Source organism: Belonocnema kinseyi, chromosome 3 (assembly GCF_010883055.1).
Source record: "Belonocnema kinseyi isolate 2016_QV_RU_SX_M_011 chromosome 3, B_treatae_v1, whole genome shotgun sequence".
Lineage (NCBI taxonomy): Eukaryota > Metazoa > Arthropoda > Insecta > Hymenoptera > Cynipidae > Belonocnema > Belonocnema kinseyi.
In genome coordinates, this window is record NC_046659.1 from 89,672,143 (window position 1) to 89,683,308 (window position 11,166).

Genomic DNA, 11,166 nt, shown 5'->3' on the forward strand with positions numbered 1-11,166 from the left:
ATTTTTATATTAAATGAAACACTGATTTAAGCTGCAGCACTTTGGATACCTCAGGATTTACTGTTAATTCAATAAAAAAAATTGTTATCGTAACAATCACCTTAAGAACTTCATTCGTCGATGAATGTTTTTGATGAGGATGTTTCACATGTGGATGTCGAGATTCTAATAAAACACCATCTGGTACAGCAATGCCCTCTTTGTTTAAACGATTCAGTGCTAACCGATCGGTTCTGAAAGCTTCTTCCGGTATCTTTCCTCCCAATGCCGGAAGTACCTGTTCTCTAAAAATCTGACGCTTTTCCTAAAGCAATAAAAAGAATGTCGAAATTAAGAATAAATATTGAAAAAGAAAGTTTGCCTTTTCGCTCTAAAGTATGTATTTGTATGATTCTTTATTCTAAACGTATAGATACGTTTAGAATAAAGAATTTACTTCAGTCGTAAATCTCAAATTTATTGATACTTACGAACAATTGGTTGTAAAAAGAAAAGATGGATGGACATGTCTGAATCGATATTGCATTTTCTATACATAAACTCAATTCATACAATTTAGGAAATAATTTACATTTTTACTTTTAGCAAGCCCCATGTAGTGTAACACGTATTTCCCATAATAAAAAAAAACGCTTTTGTATGTTTAATTCAGAATCATCAATATTAACTGAATAAAGTTAAAGTTAACAATTATCTTCGAAAAGGGCCCTAGAATACGATTAAAATATTATTTTGTAAATATCACCCGCATCAGTGTGTTTGATAGGGCTTCAAAAAAACCCATAAGTTGGAAAAAGGGTTTTGCAAGTTTTTGGTACTAATTATGATTTTTTGCCACTTTTTACTGTAAATTTTCTCTAATACATAAAATACTACATTTCACGGATAATTTTATGTTTACATACATTTTTTAAACAATTCGTTATTGTTTTTAGCATTCTTCTATTAAAATAGAGATAGAAAGTCGCGGTTTTTCAAGAATTTCCAACTTTTTCCCAAATTTTCAATTAAAGTGAACTAATAAATTTATTATTATTAACCATATTAATCTTTTGAGTAATTTATTATTGTTAATAATATCCAAATAGAATCATGCTAGAAAATTGCGTTTTTTCTGTAACTTTCAACTGTTAGTCTACTTTTCTGAAACCTTCAATTTTACTTTGAGTTTTTAGTTATGAATAAATAGTAAGTGCAACTCAACAAGAATCAATTTTTTAATATTATTGTATTTTTTTAAACATTATCGTTTTTTAAGTAAATTATTTTTTATCTTTCCTCAATGTTAATAAAATTAATTCAAACAAAATAGCTATCTTACTCACGATAAAAATAAACAAATTGAATAATTAGGAGAAGATGGGAGGCCCACTTCTGTAAATGACTTGCAAAAGTTTTGTTTTGAATTAGAACAAAAATTTGATTTCCAAACCTAAAAGAAAATTTTGAAATTGTACATATTTTGATATTAGCCTTCCCTCACGCAAAATATATTCACGCAACAGAAAGGGATTGTTTAAAATATATTTCTCTCTAATGTTCATTTATTATTCGTTCATAACTAAAAAGGCAAGGCAAAGTTAAACATTTCAGAAAAATGCAACTTTTTTGCATTTTTCTGAGAGAAAATATTTATAAACCATATAAATTGTTTAAAAAACTATTTTTGTTAACTTGCATTAATCACTAGGTGAAAAGTCGACAAAAAATAAAAATGTTCTGAAAAAAACGAAACTGTATTAATGTAGATGAAGTTAGTTATTTGCACTCTAATTAAAAATTGGAAAAAGTGAATTTTTTGTAAACAGCGTCTTTCTATCTATATTTTAGAGAAAATTTTGAAAACAAGAATAAATTCTTTAAGGATCTTATTATACATTTAATTATCTGCAAGAAGTATTATTTTATGTATTAGTAATAATTTGCTTCGAGAAAACGCAAAAAAAGTCCAAATTAGCTTCAAAAATTCGCAAAACGCATTTATGCTATTTGTGAAGAGAAATGTTGAGTTTCAACTCGATTCAGCCAATATTGACAACATAAATACGTGTTAAAACGAATTGGTCTTGTACCACCCTAAAAGTAAAAATGCACATTATTTCCTAAATTTTATGAATTGAGTTTATGTATAGAAAACTGAATATCTATTCATACATTTTCATCCAGCTTCCCTACTTATAACCAATTATTCACAAGTCTCAATAAAGTTTAGATTTATGACTGAACTAAATTCTTTATTCTAAACGTATACGCATTGTATATCTGATTGCATTAGAGCATGGAAATTCTAGAAAAAAAATGTTCCAATGCATTTTGGGACCACCCTACACTTCACTCATAAAATATTTGTTAAATCCTCTAAGAACAATATTTTTATGTAAATTTGAAATATATTTCAGAATGAAGAAATGAATATTGACAGTCAAAACAAATTTCTGTGGTTTACAGGACCTTATGGAAATTGATGGTACCATTTTTCTATGGAGAATATTCTGTTCCACTTTCGCTGAAAGTTAATCATCCTCAGATTCATTTATAAATTATGAGATACATAAAATTATAATAATAGAAACCTTTTCAGCATCTATTTGAAGCCATAAAGATGTGAGTGCAAGGAAAAAGCACCATTCCCATTCAAGTTTCTTCATCCTGTTAAATCCAACTAGTTCTAAATCCCTAGTATGCCATCGTTATTGCACTGATCTTCCTCTTCCTTCACTTTCCCTGTGTAAAGATGTTTAGAATTACGTATGGCTGATTTGCTGCATAACGTTAACGTAATTTACGACTATTTACGACTAAATTTTATGGACAGTGAAATTTACCAAGTTAAAAACAAACGCCTTTTCTGGTACTCGTGGTTAAAAACAAATTAACTTCTACTAATAATTATCGGCCCAAATTGAATAAGAATTCTTGTAAAGAAAATTCACAAACGCGTAAGTACTTTTCCCATGAGATCAATAAAAATAACACTTTGTTTTTACAAATTACAAAGAGGTAGTATTTGTTACCACGTAACATATAATAAATCTCACGGTTTCCAGAAATTATAAGGGTATCAAGCATTGGAAGTTTTCAACCAGAGAACAAATTATTCTTTTATAATTTCACATTTGAACAAGAATTTATATGCATTACAGTAAGTGATATTTTGATGGATATAATTAATAGCTGGTGCATTTTATAGTAATGACTGTTCATAGGGAAGCAACATTTCCTTTTTTATGACTCTTTGCTCTACAACCCGGTAATTTTCTTATGAGATTGGTAATAATTTGCACGCCTTAATCTCAGAATGTATGAGCGATTGTTGCAGCCACATATGGAAATGGACTTATGCATTCCTTAGAATTCGAATAATGCTGGTGAGAGAAGGAATACCACTCGCTTTTGATTTGCCTTTATACTGTAGCATATGTACTTTTACTAGGGGGGTCTAACTTTTTTCCTTCTTCGGCTTTTCATGCATATCGCCCCTAAATTTGTTCGAATCCACGAAAACATAAATCCGCATTTTTAAATATATTAAGATGTTCTGTTTCCTATTAAAAAGGGAATTTTTTAAATTTTATTCAGAATCGTCAATAGCTAGATATTTGTCTTTTTCTAAAATTTTAAACTTTTTATCCACTTTTTACTTAGTGAGATAATAATTATTGCAAGTTAACAAACATAATTGCTTAAATAACTTATTATGGTTTATAACTATCTCCGCTTATAGAGTAATGCTAGACATTCGACTGTTTTTCTGAAATTTTCAGCTTGACATTGACTTTTTAGTTATGGAACTAATATTAATATTAGATATTATTATTATTAATAATTTAAACGAAAAGGCCCTTAGTCACTAGTTTAAATCTGTTCTATTTCAGAAAATATATTCACAAAAAAGAAAACTATGGTTTAAAAAATTATTCTCTTTATTGTTTATTTATCGTGTGCTTATGACTGAAAAACCAGAGCGAAGTTACAAATTTTAGAAAAAATGCAACTTTCTAGTAAGTGTCCAAAATACAACAGCTTTGAGCAATAATACATTGTTTAAACAATTATGCTTACAATAAGCAATATTTATTTGTTCAAATAATCATTTTTGTTAAATTTGATTAATTTGAACCCAACTCCAAATAAAAACTGCAAAGTTAAATATTCAAAAAAATCCCCCTCTTTCTAGCATTATTAAAAAATGATACTATTTAAGAAAATAAATAATTGTTTAAACAATTATGTTCATTACCTTGAATTAATTATTAGCTCAGTCTAAGTTAAACGTTTAAAAAAAAGAAAAACTTCAGAAAAAGCCGCAACTATCTGCCTTCAATATAGAAAAAGATAGTTATAAACAATAAAGATTTGTTGAAACAATTATATTTCTTAAATTTCACTCATTATTAACTGACCTCAAGCGAAAAGTGGATATAAAGTTTAATATTTCAGGAAAAAACGCAACTTTATAGCATTATTCAAAGAGAATATTATTATTATTATTTTAATAAGTAAATTGTCTAAACAATTTATTCAAACTTATAATTATGAGTTGAAAGTAGTTTGTTATGTATTTGAAACTATTTTCATTTCAATAACCGCCAAAAAAATCATAATTAGCGCCAGGAACTCCCAAATCACAATTTTTCATTTATAGTTTGTCTTTCAACCATTTAAAACAGAGTTATAGGGGTGTTATTTAAAAAGTAATTATTAATTTGTATTTTATAGATAATTGTGTAGTGAAATTTGCTTCAACTCGATTCATCTAATAGAGACGATTCTGAATAAAATGTACGAAATCGTCTTTTTTCTTTTGGGAAATACGTGTTAAACTTCATCGGATTTTGAGAACCTCTAAATATCGTTGTTTGTTTTTAAAACAAAAAACGCATTTATTTTTCGTAGATTGCAACAAATTTGGGGGGGGGGGGGAGATTAGCATGCAAATTCTTTAAAAAAATTCTAATGCATTTTTTGACCACCCTAGGTTTTACCTTACCTGAAAAACCTGAAATTATCAGGGGATTTTTCTATGTCAGGAAAAACCTGGAAATGTCAGGGAATTTTTTTTAAGTGAGGGAATTTCAAAGATAGCGTGGTTAATTGTTTTTAATGCAATATAGAATTAAACAAAAATTATTCTCTCTTCGTAAAAGTCGCTTTATATAACTGTTTTTAATTCTTTTGCTGAACATGTTTTTTATTTTTTTTATTTGAAATTCATTTCACTATTCTGTTTTTATGAAAATTGATCGTTTTTAATTCAAAACTCAAGTATCTAGTTGAAAATTGATGTATTTTTTTTTAATTCTTTCTTTCTGGTCAAAATTAATCATATTGGTTCAAAATTCAACAGTTTCTTTGCAATTTTTCTCTCTCTTGTGTCTGAAAAATCTTTCTTAGTTGAAAATCAACTGCTATATTTTTCTTTCAGAATTCATCTTTTTTTTAAATAAACATTACATTTTTTGTTTACAGCTAAACTCGTTTGTTAATAATTAATTTTTTGGGTTAAAGATTCATTATTTTAGTTGAAAATTCATCTCTATGTTCGGAATATTATAAGCTATTTTGTTGAAAATTCGTTTTTTCTTTAACTGGAAATTTTTTGTTCGTAATTTTTTGTTCAACCATGTCTCTTTTAATTCAAAATATGCCTTTTTTGGTAGAAATTAATCTTCTTAGTTAAAACCTAACCTTTTTGTTGAAAATTCAATTATTCTAGATGATGATTTATCATTTGTGTTTAAAAAATCGTTTATTTGGGCAGAAAATTAATCTTGTCGTTTGAAAATTCATCTTTTTAGTTGAAATTTCATCTATTCAAATTAAAGATTCATAATTTTAATGAAAAATTAATTGTTTTAAACTCAAAATTTAAGTTAAATATCTTTCTTTGCAAACTTATTTATTTATTTTAGTTGAAAATTCAACTATTTATTTGAAAATGTATATTTTTGTTAATAGTCTACTTGGTTGAAAATAAAACTACTTGGTTTAAAGTTAAATTCTTTTTTTTTTAATTTATCTTTTTAGTTGAAAATAAAACTAATTAATTAAAAGTTAAACTCTTTCGTCAAAAAATTCAAATTTTTAGGTGAGACTTCTGTATTTTGTTGAAAAATCGTAGTTCTTAGTAGAAAATTAATTAATTAATTTTTAAATGAAATGTTAGGAATTTAAAGCAGTTTAAATTAAATTTAATAAAGTACCCACAATATATAGATATATTATAGATACGAGCTCCAAAAATATGGAATTTAAATTACTTACACAATGCAGTACGAGACAATTAGATTAGTGCCGAGAACAATAATAGTCTTTCACTCGCTAACTTTACGTAAAAGATTATACGTTGGTTCTGTTTTTATCAATATTTAACACCGATAAATATCCCACTTGAAGATTATAAACAGAGTTACAGTTAAATCAGTGATGAAAATTATCTAGTTACTTTCAACTTAATACTTTTTTCGTTAACCATAGTGGGAGCGGAAGGCCGTTTTTAAATAAGTAACCAATTACTAAACTATTTTTTTGTTATCATCATTCAAATTCTGGCAAATAGTATTCGACAGATTCATTAAAAATTCGTATTTTCTTGTTGAAAATTATTCTTTTTGGTTAAAAAATGATCTTTTTGGTAGAAAATTGACAGACTTAATTTAAAGTTGATCCCTTGCTTAAAATTTGTTGTTATGACAGATTTATCATATTAGTTGAAAATTCATCTCTTGGGATGTAATTTTTTCCTATTTTATTTAAAATTCGCTTTTGTTGTAAAAAATAATGTATGTGACTGGAAATTTAACCATTCAAGTTGTGGATTCATCACTGTAAGTGAAAATTAATCTATTTATTTGGTAATTTTACTTTTTTGTTGAAAATGCGTTGTTATTTAGTTGTTTTTTTAAGTTGGAAATTGATCCTAGGTAATAGGAAGTTGTAAATTTACCCGAAGTGAAAGTCGAGAACTATGTCCACCTAAAGAAACACTTTTAGAGGGAAAAATTAATTCCCAGAGCCATAGATTTATAGCCAAAAAGAGAAAAATTGGAATTTTTCTCTACCCTGGAATTCAAAATTATCTAAAATCTAAAGAAACACTTTTAGAAAGAAAAAAATCATTTTTGTAACTGTAAATTTAATTATTTAATTTAAAAATGCATCTTCTTGGTTGAAAGTTTGACCATGTTTGGTTAGGAATTTACCTATGTTGACTAAAAATTGAATAATTTTTTTCAAAATCAATCAATTTTGATACTTTAAACAAAATTTGGTTTGTTGAAATATCAACTCTTACATTTCTTATTTGAAATGCATAATTTTCAATTGAACTTCGAATTACATTGTTAAAAATACATTTTTTGTCGTTAAAGAACTATTTTAATAAAATCACATTTTTTTAGGAACATTAATTTTTTCCGTTTTTGGCAAATTTAACTTTTTTTAGTTGGAAACTCATCTATTCATTTGAAAATTCAACTACTTAGTTGAAAATGGAAATCCTCTGTCGAAAATGTATTTTTTCCGTTAAAGATTTATCTTTTTGGTGGAAACTTCGTCTCTTTTGTTGAACAATTAACTATTTTCTTAAAAATTCATTTTCATTAGTTAAAAATTATTTTTTCAATTGAACATTTAATTATTCCATTTTGGTTAAAAACCTGCCCTTTAAGGTATCCAACGATTTTTTGTAGTAATCCGAAAATGCCAAAAATTTCAGGAAAATTTCTATCAATTGTCAAATCATCATGAAGTTAATTTATAATTTCGGCCGTCTTGGAAAGTAATTTTGAATCAAAATTCCATGCATGTGCCGCAAAGAATCGTTTAAAATTAAAAATTTCGTTTGTATCAAAAATAATGAGAAACGTTTAGAAATAAATTTTATGATAAAATCAAATTATCTATTTGAAACTTCTGATTTTCAAAATTGATGATGCAAAAAATTCGTAATCTTTATTAATGTATGAGGCATTAAATTTCATAGGAACGCACAGCCAAAAACAAATATTTTTCGATTTTCTTCAAACTATGGCAAATACTGGCTCTGGTAGGCACGCAATCATCCAAACGCGTTAAAAATGTGAAAGAAGTCCGCGTGTCAATCAATGGAAATCGTCGTTCAACAGTGAAAGAGATAGAGAAAAACTTTAGGATTTTCAAAACTATCGTTTCGAAAATTTTGAGCCAAGCTTCGGCCCAATTTATGGAAAAATGACGGCTGGGTAATTCACCACGACAACGCGCTTGTCCATTCATCGCAGCTTATTCAGCAATGTCTGGTAAAACAGAGCCTTACACAACGCAACTCCCATACACTCCTTAGCTAGCTCACTGAGATTTCTGGCTGTTTCCCAAATTGAATCTTCCTCTGAAAGGAAAACGATTTTATGACCTAGAGGAAATAAAACAGAATGCAACAAAGCAGCTATTAGCTATTTCGAAAGGCGACTGAAAGAAGTGCTTCCGAAAGTAAAGGGATCGCTGGAAGAAGGTTGTGGCTTCGAAAGTGGAGTAATTTAAAGGGGATATCATAGCCATTGAGCAATCATGCTTTTTTAGGTTGGAGGAAAAATTATTTTATTTCTTCGAAAGGTTCTGTGTCGCAACTCGCAGCACCTTCTTCTAAAAAAGTGTGAAGCAAATGATACTAAGTATTACACGATGAATTCATAATTCGTTTTGCAAATATTATAATGCATGTAGTTGAAATCACCAATGATATATAAATTCGTCGTGACAATCGACATTGCAGAATACTGACGCTGCATCGTCGTTAGTTTCGCTTTCGATAGTAAAAAGCAAAAGATGTTGAATAAATAGTAGAGGTAACTGATGGCCTCATACTCGGTTCGCACGCTGCAAACGTGTGTGTTTTGATCTCATAATCATCCTACTCCTAGATATGTGTAACTCTTAACTGTTTCTGCAGGCGATCTCCATGCCTTTTCTGGACCGTACAATTTCAAACACTATAGCTATTGGCTTTATTATAGGGCAATATGAAGTGAAGATTTCATCGTAGCTAAAACATTGTCATTAGGAAATTACATCCTAGAAAAATCACGAAGTGAATGGATCTTGCTAGCAATAAGCGATCAAGTTCGAAGATCTTCAAAGATTGGCCAGACACCTTTCGCTTTCTTTTCTTACAATCACTTATAACAATTAAGGGACAATCGAAAACTACGTAAATCTAGTTTGAAATCTTTTTTCAATCCTTCCCTTTTTCGCCATAGATCATCAGACACTACTTAAACCACCCACGGTGACTTCAAAAATACGAATACTCCCAACCCTATATTTATACCAAATTTTGTCTTCAATTAAATTTGATAAACAAATAAAATAAAAAACAAAATATCGAAACATATTTCAACATACTTCAAAGCACAAAATGTCCTGACAACAAAGGAAATAGGGAAAATTGATGTGGAGGTAACATATTGAATTCAATATGAAATGCTGAAGATTTCAAGTCAAAATATTTGTAACAAAGTGGTTTAATTTTCATCAAAAAACAATTAATTTTCTACCTAAAGAGATGAAGTTTCAAGAAAGATGTTGAGATTTCAAACTAAAAAGTTGGATGCCTTAAAAAACAGTTGACTTTTAAACCCGAAAAGATGAACTTTCAAGCGAAGGAGAAGAACTTTCGGCCAAATAGATACATTTTTAACCCAATGATCCAGTTTTCAAACAAAAAAGAATTAACTTCAACCACAAACAGTTGCATTTTAAAACAAATAGTCGATTCTTTAAGCAAAAAAAAAAACAAATGTTTTAAGAGGCAGTTGAATTTTCGATTCAAAAGAACAGCATTTTCTATCCAAAAAAGCAAAGGTTCAATAAAGAAGTTAAACTCTCAATCAAATAATTGAGCTTTCGTAAAACCTTAACATGACTTTTTAACAAATGGATAAATTTTCATCAACATAATTGAGCTCTCAATAAAATAGTCGAATTTTTTAACAGATTAAATTTTCGACCTACACAGATGAATTTTCAACCAAATCTTTGAATTAAAAAAAAAATTTTAATTAACCTGTCACATATATAACAAAATAGTTGATTTTTTAATCTAATGGTTACATTTTCAATCTACAAAGATAAATTTTCAAATAAATGGTGGATTTTTCAGATAAAAAAGGTTTAACTACAACAACAAAATTTGCACTTTTAGGCAAATTCTTGCATTTTTAAGCCAAAAAGAGGAATTTCTTAGACGTCAGTTGAATTTTTAATAGAAAAGTATGTATTTTTGATCAAAAGCTCGAATTTTTTAAACAGAAGTTAAATTTTCAGCAACATAGTTCAGTTTTTACCAAAATACATTAATTTTCAACTAAAATGATGAATCTTCAATACTAACATAATTTTTAACAAAAAAATTAAACTTTCAAACAAACAGTTATTATTTGAACTAATAAGTAGCTTTTTAATAAAATAACTGAATTTTTAACAAAACGATTACATTTTCAACAAAATAGTCGAATTTTCAACTAAAATTATGATTCATCAACAATAAAAATGAATGCCCAGGCGGAAAAATTATATACAGTTTATATATAGTGTGAAGTTTCATATATAATTTTCATTGTTTTATACAAAAAATGTATTAAACAAATAAATATTATATATAATACTCCACACTATGTATAAACTATGGCTGCACGACAACTAGCCCGTAGACAATTGATCCGCGACAATACTTGGAATCTGGAAGGGGACGGGGAATATTCCACTTAAGTTGTATGTAATACGAGGGTAGTTCAATAAGTCCTTAGAATGAAGTATAAAAACAATTTTTTTTGGGTAAATTTTTTTTTATTTTTCAACATAATCTCCTTGGAGCTCTATACACTTGGTCAATCGCTTTTTTTAATCCTTCAGAAAAGTGTGTTTTCGGAAGTTCCTCAAAATAAGCACTTACAGAGGCAATGATGTCTTCGTTGTCTGGAAATCTCGTTTTTTTTTTTAATTTCTTCTTTCAGCTGCTCTAATAATGATGCATAATATTCACCAGTGATTGTTTTACCCTTTTCCAAGTAGTCAGTAAGTATAATACCACGTGCATCCCAAAAAACTGTAGCCATAACCTTACCAGCTGACTTTACGGTCTTTGCCTTCTTTGGAGCTGGTTCCCCTGTGGAAATCCACTGTTTGGAT

General features: G+C 28.2%; 1 protein-coding gene across 1 annotated transcript in view; it reads right to left on the minus strand.

The window, feature by feature from the left end:
• The window catches only part of LOC117169928, a 77,223-nt gene that overhangs the window by 60,262 nt on the left and 5,795 nt on the right, over positions 1-11,166 (minus strand). Inside the window, exons 2-3 of the mRNA XM_033356437.1 lie at positions 2,574-2,724; positions 101-304 (exon numbers count right to left, since the gene is read on the minus strand). Of these exons, the coding sequence (XP_033212328.1) occupies positions 101-304; positions 2,574-2,648 (279 nt within the window). The 5' untranslated portion in view covers positions 2,649-2,724. The remainder of the gene's footprint in view (positions 1-100; positions 305-2,573; positions 2,725-11,166) is intronic.